At 38.3% G+C, this 15,133-nt stretch overlaps 1 protein-coding gene across 9 annotated transcripts in view; it reads left to right on the top strand.

Moving 5' to 3' along the window:
• The first annotated feature begins 4,689 nt into the window (after positions 1 to 4,689).
• The window catches only part of LOC119777346 (mitogen-activated protein kinase kinase kinase kinase 2-like), a 60,432-nt gene continuing 49,988 nt past the window's right edge, over positions 4,690 to 15,133 (top strand). For 6 of the 9 annotated variants that reach the window (XM_038276195.1, XM_038276190.1, XM_038276193.1 and 3 more), the window contains exons 1-4: positions 4,691 to 4,835; positions 9,239 to 9,329; positions 14,151 to 14,215; positions 14,470 to 14,525. In XM_038276195.1, the coding sequence (XP_038132123.1) occupies positions 9,274 to 9,329; positions 14,151 to 14,215; positions 14,470 to 14,525 (177 nt within the window). In that variant the 5' untranslated portion in view covers positions 4,691 to 4,835; positions 9,239 to 9,273. Of the gene's footprint in view, positions 4,836 to 9,238; positions 9,330 to 14,150; positions 14,216 to 14,469; positions 14,526 to 15,133 lie in introns of all 9 variants that reach the window. The other 3 variants (XM_038276192.1, XM_038276191.1, XM_038276187.1) reach the window with 1 other exon arrangement.

The following is a 15,133-nucleotide window of genomic DNA, read 5'->3' as shown; positions in this document are numbered from 1 at the left end:
TGTTTGATGATTACATAAATGACAGAGACGCCGCCGTCGGTTAAACCGTAGCCCCGCTCACGCCTCCCCTCCCCCAACTTCCTACCAACGCAGCAAACTGTGAAAAACTTCACATGGTGGCTGGTTGAGGTTAAAGTGACGCCGCCTGCACAGGTTCAGAAAACATCTGAAGGCTTTAGAGAGCTCAGAGATTAACCCCTTAGTGACCGGTTTGGAGACTGAGTTAAACAATTTTTTTTTTCCACTTGTGTTTTTGCTTTCAGTCAGATAAAGAGAAGTTATTCACTTCAAGATTGCACCAATTATTAGTGTAAATTTGGTCTGAGGCTAATTAGTGACTATTGGCATCTAAGGAGTAACAGAAAATTTTCTATCCCAACATGTTTACTAATTTATTTTCACTGTTTTGCTCATATAAGGCAAATGGATGAAGTCAAACTACATGTGTTTGAACAAATTTTACTTTTTTTTTTTTTACATCATCTTACTGTTTTAAATTGACCTAATTCTTTAAAATTCAACTTGCAATACTGCCTAGGAGCTAAGCCTTGCTCGCCATGGGAAAACAGTGTTAGAAAAAACTGAAACTGAAATAAAACAAAAATAAAAAAAGCAAAAAAATGTAAAATTTGTAATTTTGAAAAACTTGAATATTGGAAAATATGAAATCTTAAACTCTTTAAACATTTCTGTTAATTATGATGTTTTTCAAAGATTCATTACTGGGTTTAGTGTTTTTTTTTCTTTTACATTTCAATTTACAAACACAGTCCTTACAAAGATAATGGAACAAACTTCACTCCATACAATCCGGGATCAAACCGTAAATTTTAAGTGAAACTATTAGAGTTTAGAGACGCCGTCTCAGCAGTATGGAAGAAAAACAGTGTCATTGGAATCTGCCTTTTTTTGTACAATATATTTTAAACACAGAATTTTTTTTACACATTGAATTCCTTAAACTGAGTTTTTAACTGGGTTAGGGTTAGAAGCTGCTCGACGGCATCGAGTGTAGATTGCTTTGGCTTCAGTTCACCAAAAGGTCAACCCATTTGCAGCTGAATTTTTTTTGCAGGCAAATTTTTTGAAGCAGAATTTTGTTGCAAATACATTTTTTTTGCAGGCACATTTTTTGCAGCTGAATTTTATTGTGGCTGAATTTTTACTAGATAAAAATTCAGTGTAAGTAATTCAATGTGTAAAAAAAATTCTGTGTTTAAAATACGATGTCCAAAAAAGGCAGATTCCAACGAGACAGTTTTTCTTCCATACAGGAGCAACAAACAGCATTTTCCATGTAGACGGAGCAGAGGAAATGAAGCCCTTCTTTTTCCAGTTCCAGCAGAGAGAAACGTGATCATTTCCACTCAGAGGGAAACATTTTCTCCATGTGATTAAATTACAGCCATTGGAGGGTAGGAGCCTGAACGTTGCTTTAGTAATAAATAGATCAATGTTCTGCGCTACACTGCAAAAAATGTAAATCTAGGTATTTTTTTCTGAAAATAGGGGATTTTGTTTTGAATTGCGCGGATACGTGAGACACTTTGAAAATGAAGCAAGACAATTTACATTTAAAATAAGAAAAACAATTGCAGCCTCTTATTTCAAGTGCATTTTATCTAATTATCTTATTTTAAGGGTAAAAATACTCATTCCATTTGCAAAATATCTGATTTTCCTATTAGGAAAGTATTAGGGCAAGGCTAGATATTTTTTTTTCTTCTATTTTGAGAATAAAGTCGTAAAATTACGGGAATAAAGTCGTAAAATTATTTGAATAAAGTAAAATTATGAGAATAAAGTCGTAAAATTATGAGAATAAAGTCTTAAAATCACGGGAATAAAGTCGTAAAATTACGAGAATAAAGTCGTAAAATTATTTGAATAAAGTAAAATTATGAGAATAAAGTCGTAAAATTACGAGAATAAAGTCGTAAAATTATTTGAATAAAGTAAAATTATGAGAATAAAGTCGTAAAATTACGAGAATAAAGTCGTAAAATTATTTGAATAAAGTAAAATTATGAGAATAAAGTCGTAAAATTATTTGAATAAAGTCGTAAAATTATTTGAATAAAGTAAAATTATGAGAATAAAGTCGTAAAATTACGAGAATAAAGTCGTAAAATTATTTGAATAAAGTAAAATTATGAGAATAAAGTCGTAAAATTACGAGAATAAAGTCGTAAAATTATTTGAATAAAGTAAAATTATGAGAATAAAGTCTTTAAATTACGAGAATAAAGTCGTATAATTACGGGAATAAAGTCGTAAAATTACGAGAATAAAGTCGCAAAATTATTTGAATAAAGTAAAATTATGAGAATAAAGTCTTTAAATTACGAGAATAAAGTCGTAAAATTATGAGAATAAAGTCGTAAAATTACGAGAATAAAGTTGTAAAATTATTTGAATAAAGTAAAATTATGAGAATAAAGTCATAAAATTACGAGAATAAAGTCGTAAAATTATTTGAATAAAGTAAAATTATGAGAATAAAGTCTTTAAATTACGAGAATAAAGTCGTAAAATTACGAGAATAAAGTCGTAAAATTACGAGAATAAAGTTGTAAAATTATTTGAATAAAGTAAAATTATGAGAATAAAGTCATAAAATTACGAGAATAAAGTCGTAAAATTATTTGAATAAAGTAAAATTATGAGAATAAAGTCTTTAAATTACGAGAATAAAGTTTTTAAATTACGAGAATAAAGTCTTTAAATTACGAGAATAAAGTCTTTAAATTACGAGAATAAAGTCTTTAAATTACGAGAATAAAGTCGTAAAATTATTTGAATAAAGTAAAATTATGAGAATAAAGTCTTTAAATTACGAGAATAAAGTCGTAAAATTACGAGAATAAAGTTGTAAAATTACGAGAATAAAGTCGTAAAATTATTTGAATAAAGTAAAATTATGAGAATAAAGTCGTAAAATTATGAGAATAAAGCCGCAATATTATTTGAATAAAGTAAAATTACGAGAATAAAGCCATAAAATTACGAGGATAAAGTCGTAAAATTACGAGAATAAAGTCGTAAAATTATTTGAATAAAGTAGAATTATGAGAATAAAGTCGTCAAATTACGAGAATAAAGTCGTAAAATTATTTGAATAAAGTAAAATTATGAGAATAAAGTCTTAAAATTACGAGAATAAAGCCGTAATATTATTTGAATAAAGTAAAATTATGAGGAAAAAGTCGTAAAATTACGAGAATAAAGCCGTAATATTATTTGAATAAAGTAAAATTATGAAAATAAAGTTGTAAAATTACGAGAATAAAGCCGTAAAATTATTTGAATAAAGTAAAATTATGAGAAAAAAGTCGTAAAATTACGAGAATAAAGCCGTAATATTATTTGAATAAAGTAAAATTGTGAAAATAAAGTCGTAAAATTACGAGAATAAAGCCGTAATATTATTTGAATAAAGTAAAATTATGAGAATAAAGTCGTAAAATTACGAGAATAAAGTCGTAATATTATTTGAATAAAGTAAAATTATGAAAATAAAGTCGTAAAATTACGAGAATAAAGCCGTAATATTATTTGAATAAAGTAAAATTATGAGAATAAAGTCGTAAAATTACGAGAATAAAGTCGTAAAATTATTTGAATAAAGTAAAATTATGAGAATAAAGTCGTAAAATTACGAGAATAAAGTCGTAAAATTATTTGAATAAAGTAAAATTATGAGAATAAAGTCTTAAAATTACGAGAAACAAGTTGTATTTTATAACAATTCTTCCCAGAATCCCTTTCTTCCCTAAAATGAGGAATGTGAGCATCATGTGAAGTTAGCATCAGTTTGATAAATCAGGAAATCTTTTAGCAGCAGCATCAAACTGGGCAGGATGTCAAAGTGGACTCTGGTTGCTGATTGGTGGAGCTGGTCTTACATCATCTGATGGACGGAGCTCCTTCCTCTTTGTGTGGTCATCATACCACAGTTGTGGCTCGTTATATTTCAGCTTTATTCTAGAAATATTCTGACTTAATACGCGTAATGTTACAACTTTATTCTCCTAAAGTTAAGACTTCATTCTCGTAATATTACAAATTTTTTCCTTTTATTATTACAACTTTATTCTCAAAATAAATAAAAAAATCTCTAACCTGGCCCTAATATTCCATGGTAAGGGTAAACACAGTTATTTCAGAAAGTTTTTGCAGTGTACGGCAGACAAAGCAGACCGTCCTACATGAGAACCCAGCTGTAAATGATGCACAGAATTCCTCGGCTGGTAATAAACCTCAGAGAAGCAGGAAAACACAGAGTGGATCTATGGAAGACCTGATGAATTAAACAACAGGTCTGCTGATCTAAAATGGTTCAGAGTCGCTGCTGTTTAAAGCCCAAAAGCTGCTGCAGTTAGAGGGAGACTGGATTAACTGATAAACGGTCTGCATGGTGCTGCGGTTTGTTCTCCAGCTGCTGTGTGCATCCCTTCTGGGTACTCTGGCTTCCTCCCACAGTCCAGAGACATGACTGTGTTTCTGAGTTAAGCAGCCGTCCTGCTGACAGACAGATGCTAGAACAGGGATGGATTTTGGTGGAAACCCGACCTGCTGCACGTCTCTGCTCTGCTGCAGCAGCAAACATGCCACTGTTTTCTGTAGCTTTTGATAAACAAGCAACAGTAAAGTATTTCCTGATCAGCCGTAGTTCGAAGGAGGAAACTAAGGATAAAGAAGCTAAAGACTGAGCTGCAACTACAACACTTCTTCCTGCCTGTTGCCTTTTATAAAACCCGTTTTTCTTCCCTTTCAGGCTCGAAACATCCAGACGTCTGAACTGGCAGCCATTAAGATCGTCAAGCTGGATCCTGGTAGGTTGAAGAGTTTAAATGTTCATTTCAAGCACATGACTGAATGTGACTTTATGTACGTCCTTAAAGAATCCTTGAAAGGCGTCATAAAGCCGATTGGTTCTTTAAAACCAGAGCAGCTGTGTGTGACGTTCACCTTGTGGTTTAAATATCAGGAGAAACCTGCAGAAACAGAGTATGGAACTCAATTAGTGTCAAAAATATTCACAAAGTGACAAATGTTTTTCGCATGCGTGTCTCAATGTTTAAAGATCTCTAAAAGTTTCTCAGATTTACACTTTTCCAACGAATAATAATGCACTGAAAAAAAAAACTACCAATGTGTTCGACTCTAATCGTCATGGAGACGGATCGGCAAACACCAGAAAGTTTTTCCAAAATGCTCCAGTGTTTCCACAATAGAAATAGGGATGATCCGTTGCTTCAATATTGTTGTCACAAATAAAGGCCGTCTTTCAATCTGTGTACTTGTGCGTTCTCGAAAGAGTTCATCAGCTTCAGCCCTAGTACGCAGCAGCCAGGGCTAACGTAGCCCGTCTGCAGCAGGCAGGGCTAACTATAGCCCGTCTGCAGCAGCCAGGGCTAACGTTATCCCGTCTGCAGCAGCCATGGCTAACGTTATCCTGTCTGCAGCAGCCAGCGCTAACGTTATCCCGTCTGCAGCAGCCAGCGCTAACGTTATCCCGTCTGCAGCAGCCAGCGCTAATGTTAGCCGGTCTGCAGCAGCCTGGGCTATCTTTAGCCGTCTGCAGCATCCAGGGCTAACGATAGCCGGTCTGCAGCAGCGCGGGCTAACGCTAGCTCTTCTGCAGCATCCAGGGCTAACGCTAGCCCGTCTGCAGCAGCCAGGGCTAACATTAGGCCGTCTGCAGCAACCAGGGCTGACATTAGCCCGTCTGCAGCAACCAGGGCTAACGTTAGCCCGTCTGCAGCAACCGGGGCTAACGTCAGGCAGTCTGCAGCAACCGGGGCTAACGTTAGCCCGTCTAAAGCAACCAGGGCTAACGTTAGCCCGTCTGCAGCAACCAGGGCTAACGTTAGGCCGTCTGCAGCAACCAGGACTAACGTTAGGCCGTCTGCAGCAACCAGGGCTAACGTTAGGCCGTCTGCAGCAACCAGGGCTAACGTTAGGCCGTCTGCAGCAACCAGGACTAACGTTAGGCCGTCTGCAGCAACCAGGACTAACGTTAGGCCGTCTGCAGCAACCGGGGCTAACGTCAGGCCGTCTGCAGCAACCGGGGCTAACGTCAGGCAGTCTGCAGCAACCGGGGCTAACGTCAGGCAGTCTGCAGCAACCGGGGCTAACGTTAGCCCGTCTGCAGCAGCCAGGGCTAACGTTAGCCCGTCTGCAGCAACCGGGGCTAACGTCAGGCCGTCTGCAGCAGCCAGGGCTAACGTTAGCCCTAGCTGCTGCAGACGGGCTAACATAGCCTGTTTGCAGTGTCACTACCCGATCTGACCTGAAAGAACGATCGGTTCTGCGAGGAACGACCCGGATGTACGTATATCTTGATGCGCATGCGCAAATGAGCTGAAGGGCATGCGCATCAAGATATACATCGGGGTCACCCTATATTTTATTAAAAATACCTAAAGGATGTTTTCCCTCCCCAAAAATAGTAAACGTATCATGTGTTAAACATTAATAATGTATTTCCCGACAAAAATAAATGCCTTAAAATCCTATCTGTTTTATCACTCATCTCTTCCCGATCTGCACCGGAAATGGAATCCTACGCTACTTCCGATCGCTAACTTTTTTAGCTTTGGATTTAAACATAAATCTAGTCTTTTTGAGTTTTATTTTATTGTTTTGTTTTAACCTTATGCTATATAATCTAAAGAAAGAAACAACTAAAATGCAGATAAACTAAAATGCAGATAAACATGGTTTAATGATATTTAGCCAGACTGCTCTTAGCATTTCCCATGGTGACGTCAGAGACGCAGTTTAACAAAGAAAATGTAAAAAGCATCAAAATTGTCTCACAAAAGTCAAAGAAAATTTTTTACAGATGTGTATTAGCATTGTTTAGTGAGGTAAGGATATAAATACGTAGTTTTAGTCCAATCATTGCAGGCGTTCATTCAGGCTGTTTGGGAGCCATTAATCTTCCTGAACTGAAACAGCTGTTTCTCTAAGGCTGTTGTATCTTTCCAGACCTGACCCACCTGTATCCTGCAGGTTAGCAGCCAGATGACATTAAGCATTATGTCATACTGCTACAGAGGCGGCCAGGGCTGCAGTTTATAGGTGGATTTAGTTATTAGGCAGCAACTCGCAAACAGCAAAGATGCATCTTGTTTTCTCACTCAGGTTTTTTTTTTTCTACATGGTTTCATTTCCTTGAAACTGGTGCCTACTGTGTTATAATCTGTGCCCACCTCAGTTTCCTCAGAGCCAAACATGCATGTAGGAGTAACTCTGCTAGCTTGATTCTGATATATTTTTTAAAGAGTTTCCCTTTTTTGTTTTTATTTTTATAATGTTTTACCTCTGGTGTTGGATGATGTGCAGCTTAAAGCTTTTTGCAAATCTATTGTACTTTTTTCCGTGAGGTGTAACCATAGAAACCCTAGCTAGCTTGTTTTTTTTTTGTCCACCTGGGAGCTGCTTATTAAAATGTAAAGCTAAAATTAGTAGGGATGCACGATATAATCGGCCCCCTATCGGTATCGGCCTTAAAACTGAATATCGGACATCGGCCACCCCACCGATATTTAACCCGACATTTGATCAGCTTCTGAGTTTCTAAAGTCTAAAAAAAAAAAAAATACTACTTGTTCGTCCTCAAAAACTTTTTTACAGACTTATATCTTCATATGCTGATATATTGCCATTTAAAAACACCATATCAATCTCTTTTACTAATGAAATATTGCTATATGTCATCGTTATGCTACGAAATCCCCCGAAAATTCACCAAATGTTGCCATATTTTTATATGTTGATATATTGACGCGGTATCGATCTATTTTACTAACAAAATCTCACAAGAATTTGCAAAATATCACGAGAGTTTGTAACAGAACGATGAAATTTCATGAGATTTTGAAAGTAAAATAAATTGATACCGCGTTTTTAAAAATCAATTTGATATCAGCATATGAAAATATATTTGAGTATATTATTTTTCAAAGTGTCAGAAATGGATAACAAAACTGCTATTTTCCGCGACTACTTATTTTTGTCCAGCTTTAACATCGGTATCGATATCGGTTATCGGCTACATGAGTTTTAAAATATCGGCATATCAGATATCGGCCAAAATCCCAATATCGTGCGTCCCTAAAAATTAGACTTTTTTTACTTCCATAAGTCCCAGTGGAGTTAATAAGTAGGCAACATAGAGCAGGAGAAGAGAGAGGAGAAAGAAATTCAAGTAATCTCCTCCATTAATCAATATGAGCAATTAATTCCTCTAGAGCCGCTGGAGATGGCTTTAATTCTATTCAGTTTATTTCTATAGCTCCAATTCACATCATGTCATCTCAGGTCACTTTCCAGTTCAACCAGATCATCCAGTCAGATTGATTCAAAGTTTTCTATCTAAGGAAAACCAGCTGATTGCATCGACTCATTGACTCTTCAGCAATCCCTCACACTAAGCATGCTTGTAGCGACAGTGGAGAGGAAAAACTCCCTTTGAACAGGAACAAACCTCCAGCAGAACCAGTCTGGAACACGTCAGATACGTTGATATGTGTTGGAGAGAAGTTCATGATAAGTTACTCAAAGAGTAACTTACACTTAATGTATCTCAACAATCGGATAACTTACCTATAACTTATGGCCCAGCGGGAAATCTTAAGGTATGTTAAAAAATTTCCCGCCATACTTGCCCTACGTAGACGTGTTCCAGCATGTTTCAGCGTACCCATAACTTATCCAACGTATGCCAGCGTTTTTGCCAGATTTTTCGTACATCAGGCATAAGCTGGTCTAAATCATCAATTTTGTTTTTATGAATTTTGTGGGGGGGAAAAAGAGTTTTCAGATCGTCTGTCCTGCAGATTCCTGGTACATACAGGATGTATTCTGCAGCTGTTCTCTGTAGTCGAGGTAAATCTAAAGGTTTGCTATAGAACAACACATGTAGGATTGACTTTGGGTTGATTTGAACTCAGAGCATTTCAACCACCTCACAATACATCGTTATCTGAAGTGCTGATGCTTGTTATTTCAGTATGTATTTACAATTTGCTGAGGTCAGACGTTTCAGGCTCTAACCACAGAAAATGTTTACCTGAATCTCTCTGGACCATAGAAAGGTTGGGAATAAATTTCTACCCGAGTCTTTGAGTCCAGGCCTGGGATTTCGGCTCTGTAATTCTTTTCCTGTTGGTATGAGATCCTTCCTGTGTTTACGATGCGACGCTCTATAAGACGTATTTCTGTGCAGGTGATGACATCACATCCATTCAGCAGGAGATCACCATGATGAAGGAGTGCAAGCACAAAAACATTGTGTCCTACTTCGGCAGCTATCACAGGTTAGCCTGTTCACTTTATCCTTTAACAGGGTTTAACAATAAACCTTAAAATGGACCCTTTAATCATCCCCTCCTCTGCAGCAGAGGCTGATTTAGGAAATGTGGGGCCCTAGGCAAAGGCAGGCAGGGGGCCCTCTGAGTAGATAAGTCAACAAATAAAACAAACCCATTATCTGTTCTAGGTTGTGTCCCTCTCTTCTTGTCCCTTTTCTTCTTGTTTTCCTCTCTATGTTTTGTACTCAGCTGACTTTTCATGCTGTCTCTAAAGGAATGAAAGATTTTTTCTGAGCACTAAGCTCACTTAGCTGATTGCTCCTTCCTGTGTTTCCAAAAAGGCCAAAGTAAATAACCCAGTCCTTCTTTTCACTGTAGACAAGCCATGATCTGCTTATCTGTTCTCCATTTTTCATTTGGATGAAATAATAGCTGCATGAATCATGACAGCAGACAAGATAGAGGAGAGCAGGAGGCGGGGTTACCAATCTACTAATAATTAGCATTTAGCTCCCTTCCCACTGGTAAAAAAAATCTGATCTATGCCCTCGCTGGCAGCTGTGTGGCCTCTGTCCTCCCGCTGGGTTAGATAATGATGATGTCACCAGTGCGACAGACATCAGGAAAGTAAACAATGGAGAGCAACATGGAAAGAAGCCATCCATGTTTAGAAACGGAGTTGTTTCTGCTTGTTAGAGGAGAAGAGACTAGCGCGATGTGTGGAAGTCCGTACGTTGCGTTCATTGGTATCACGTAAACTAGTGTGTCAACCCGGATCTGTAAGGAACTAAAACAGTCTGAATTTTCATAAATGCATATATCTGATTCATAGATCCACAGGATAAGCTCCACACGCGCACAGCACATGATTCACCAAAGTATTTCTGGTCCATCAATAATCATAAATGAAATGACAAAGTACCAGTTGTCTTTAAACTTCACTGCATTTGTGTGTGGATTTTTGAGACTCTCCTTATGTGCCTCGATACACAAATGCATTTTTTTTTATTCAGGGGATGGTTTTCAACCAATCACAGAGCTCCCTTGTATAAGCCAATCATAACAAAGTAATCCACGCGAGATGACTATTTGCTCCGGTCCGATGTTCTGTCAGCTCGGCATAGTAATACGCATTACATAGTTTCCTCTGTCTCCGCTCTCCTTACAGCCAAGCACACTGTTTTATTTCACGATTTAGTCGGGTTTTATAGTTTTGTGCATAAAACAACAAAAAAAAATTCACTAGGTTCGTTACACACATTAACTTAAAAAAACAAACACTGCACGTCGGTTAGCTTTAATAAGCTGAGGATCTATGGAGAGATATTTGTGCCATCGGTTTGAGCGTGCAGGAACCAATCCGAGCGCGCACTGAGACAACACGCGCGCGCGCAAAACCGGTCTGGCGCATGCTCAACTCTGAAAAACCCTCTCAACACACTGTTCTCGCGCTCAGTTTCATCTCTGCGCGTGCTCGAATCCGTCTCTGCTCGCGCTCGACCTGCTCTCTCCGCGCTCAACACCAGCTGTGCGCTCGGCTGTTTCTCCGCTCGACTCTCTGCGCTCGCAACTTCAGCAATGTATGTAAATGAACCATACCATCAGCCAATCACATTCAGCTTCTTTTCATCCAATGAAAGCATTCATTCCTTCTTCTTGTTCTTGTTCTTCTTCTTTTCTATCATGGCGGATCGCAAGCAACTTTAAGGTGCATACCGCCACCTACTGTTCATGAATGTGTGGCAACATTGTTTTACATCTATTAAATTCTATTTTTTTATTTTGTATTCTACAGATAACTAAATAATGCTTTTCTTAATCTATAAATATCCGTTATATTTCCCTTATTTCCCAATAATCCTTTAAGACTCCATTCTTGACCTGTCCTTTCAACTACTCTTCTCAATTTTTCCCTTTCAGGTTCATATGTTTTGCAGTTCATTAATACGTAAGCATTCGTTCCAAATACTACATCCTGTTAAATGAAAAAAATAATAATAAAAAATAAAAAATCAGGAAAATCAAACAACTCTTACAGTTATTTGGTCAACGCTCCTAACCATTTGATGGACAGAAGATAGCACTATAAAATATCTTGAATTATCTCAAATAAACTTCAGTAAAACAGTTATTAGATCATTGCCTCATCCATCTCTTTTACCTGCAATTGACATGGATTTAAATTTGCTGTTTTAAAAGAAAAATAAGGAGGATATTTCTGGTTCAAGTATGGTTAAACAACAGCATTATTTAGTTATCTTCAAAATACAAAATAAAAAAATAGAATTTAATAGATGTAAAACAATGTTGCCACACACTCATGAACAGTAGGTGGCGGTATGCACCTTAAAGTTGCTTGCGATCCGCTATGATAGAAAAGAAGAAGAAGAAGGAATGAATGCTTTCATTGGATGAAAAGAAGCTGAGCGTGATTGGGCAATGGTATGGTTCATTTACATACATTGCTGAAGTTGCGAGCGCAGAGAGTCGAGCGAGCGGAGAAACAGCCGAGCGCACAGCTGGTGTTGAGCGCGGAGAGAGCAGGTCGAGCGCGAGCAGAGATGGAACTGAGCGCAAGAACAGTGTGTTGAGAGGGTTTTTCAGAGTTGAGCATGCGCCAGACCGGTTTTGCGCGCGCGCGTGTTGTCTCACTGCGCGCTCGGATTGGTTCCTGCGCGCTCAAACCGATGGCACAAATATCTCTCCATAAGGATCACAGAGAATTCAATATTTATAGGGAGAGGATTCTACAACCCAGCTGAAAGGATTTTATATTTAATTATTTTTAGTTTGTTTAATATGAACGACATGCAGATCATTTTATGTTTATTTTTTTATTTTTATATGAAGAATTACTTGTTAGGTTTATTATTTATACACAGAGATGGGAAGTACAAATACTTCGTTACTGTACTCAAGTAGATTTTTCTGATATTTTTACTTTACTTTAGTACTTATTTTTATGGCGACTTTTTACTTCTACTCCTTACATTTTTACACAAATATCTGTACTTTCTACTCCTTACATTTAAAAAAATTGTCTCGTTACTTTAGTTTTGAATCATTTCAATGGAGTTACCGTTATTATTTTTCACGTCATCAATACCAAATTCAATCTAATTGGATGGGAATCTACGTTGCATTTGACGCACCACTACAAGATGAATCGACAGATTCGGCGGTATTCATTGGCGGCAAATCATTGCAGCTTGGTGGCGGTGGCGTTAGCATAGCAGCATGGACGACGAGATGATTGAAAATGAACACAACGGAGATCTAGTCCTATTGGCAGACATCCATTTAAAATGTAGGCAACGGCATGAAAAAAGTGGTTTCTACTTTTACTTTTATACTTTAAGTAAATTTACAAGCCTGTACTTTGTTACTTTTACTTGAGTAAAGAAGTTTAATCAGTACTTCCACTTTTACCAGAGTATTTTTTAACACATGTACCTGTACTTTTACTCAAGTACGGAAAGTGAGTACTTTTGCCATCTCTGTTTATACATCATGTGCGTTGTTACTTTGTTAGCCGGATTAGACAGAGCAGAAGGCCTTCCTTCACATTGTGGATGTCACTGTGTGTACGGAGGTCATCTAATCAGGACAGCCTTCGTGTCTTTAGAAATACACAGGATATGGGAACATCTTGGAGCCGGTCTGATAGAGGAGAGCCATCTGTAATTCTTGGGCATAGAGGCAAGATGCATACAGGTCAGGGCATGGATGGCGTGTCAGTTTCTGATACGGACAGCTAAGCTTCCACCTGATGCAACACATAGACTCATGAGGTATAAGAAGGAGGAGATGACCTTCATCGGGGCTCAATCTTTGCCGGACGCTCGCTGACGTTTTTTTGAGCCAACAGCTGTGCAGCTCCAAGCAATTTCTCTCTCCTGTAACGACCTGATCTGGAATAAACTCTTACTTTTTTACTCCTGTTTTATAGTCCTTTTTTTATATGGTTTCACCCCGTTTGAGTTAAGAGTAGTGAATAACTTGCTCCCAGGAAAAGAACCGGTGGGGAAGTTCTGAGGCGCAGCTGCCTTCAGGGGAACATAACTTCCACATTTAACACACTGAAGTTGTTTTACAGATTCACATAAATATATGAATTCTGCGGGGGGGAAGGAATGACTTTAGGATTAATAACTTAATGAGCCTACTGGAACAATCTGAAGCCATTCTATGGGACTGATAACTGATAATTTGCTCCTCATATCCATCTGGAAACCTTCCGTTGAAGTAATTTTGGGAAGGGGCGAAAATACTGGTTAGCTGATTGGCCTATGTTGGTGATAGACGGGCCAAATAAACCAATCAGATCAACGAAGCATATGACGTACTAACAGAGCGACGACGAAGAGGAGCCAATTGATAGATCAAACTCTTGCTGAAACCAGTGGGGAGAAGAGCAAAAACATCTTTTCTTCTGAGAAAAGCCTCCAGAGCAGTGTTTTGCTCTTCTTTCAGTGAAGAAATACTCTGTAATTCCGATAAAACTTGCTCGATAGCCACGCTAACGCTAGTTTCATCGGCTGAAGCCGGCATGTTCTTTAGACTGAACTGTCGCGCTTCTCGTTGCGTCACACCTCAACCCGCCTCAAAGCCAGCGCTGATTGGACGTTCGTTTGGTGAACGGCTCCAAATTTTCTTTCACGGAGAGTCTCCAGACTGATTAGCGAGTGAAATCTTGAAAGCTCGCGAGATCAGGATGGTCTCACCAGGCTAGGTCTGACGCGGTATGCTGAGTTGACAGAACAGCGTTTTTTAGGCCAGTGAACATGGAGTATAAGTTTCCTTTCTAATGGAGGTGTGTCTCCACAGGAACACCAAGCTGTGGATCTGTATGGAGTACTGCGGGGGAGGATCCCTTCAGGACATGTACCAAGGTCCAAACTCCTTCGGTTTCTGTCCCTGACTTTAACGTCTTCTCATTTAACTAAGTCAGATTTTGCTGTGATGTTTTTCTTATTCTGTAAATAAATAAGCTTGTTTTCATTTGTTCTACTTTTTATTTAATAAAATCAATTCAGGTTGAACAATGGCAGCTAGCTAACAGCTAGCAGTGTAGTGTCGTTTTCAGCGTAACTGATGTCAAAGAAAGTTTGACTTTAGGGTGTTTGTTGGTTCTACTTGTTTGCAGTGACGGGTCCGTTAAAGGAGAAGCAGATTGCCTTCGTCTGCAGGGAGACGCTCCAGGTAAGACTTGTTTGAGGTAAAACTGTTGCAGATGAAATCTGCTGGTATCAGCGTTTCGCTTCAGTTTAAAGGCGATAGCTACAAGCTAAAAGAAAACCAAAACAGAACCGTGTTATATTGTTATATCTTTGCTAAATTATGGTGTTATAACAATCGATTGACAGCTCAGCTTTGGTCTTATGAAGAGGCGTTTTGCTAGCACCCTTCAGTTGCATTACTGCCATCTACTGGTAGGAGTGTTACACTTTTATTAGGGGATTGGAACTCGTCAGTTCATTCAGTTTATTTCTATAGTGCCAATTCACACCAAGTCATCTCAAGGTTCTTTACAACCAGATCATCCAGTCAGATTGATTCAAAGTTTTCTATCTAAGGAAAACCAGCTGATTGCATCGACTCATTGACTCTTCAGCAATCCCTCACACTAAGCATGCTTGTAGCGACAGTGGAGAGGAAAAACTCCCTTTGAACAGGAAGAAACCTCCAGCAGAACCAGGCTCAGTGTGAGCGGCCATCTGCTGAGGCCCACTGGGGTTCAAGGAGACAGAAGCAGACGTAGAAAAAGAAGCATAGATACCAAAAGGCAACTGTCAACCAGCTCCACAGGC

Source organism: Cyprinodon tularosa, unplaced genomic scaffold (assembly GCF_016077235.1).
Source record: "Cyprinodon tularosa strain WSP-4 unplaced genomic scaffold, ASM1607723v1 ctg1226, whole genome shotgun sequence".
Lineage (NCBI taxonomy): Eukaryota > Metazoa > Chordata > Actinopteri > Cyprinodontiformes > Cyprinodontidae > Cyprinodon > Cyprinodon tularosa.
Note: the sequence above shows the minus strand (reverse complement) of the source record. Positions and strands in the feature narration are given on the sequence as shown.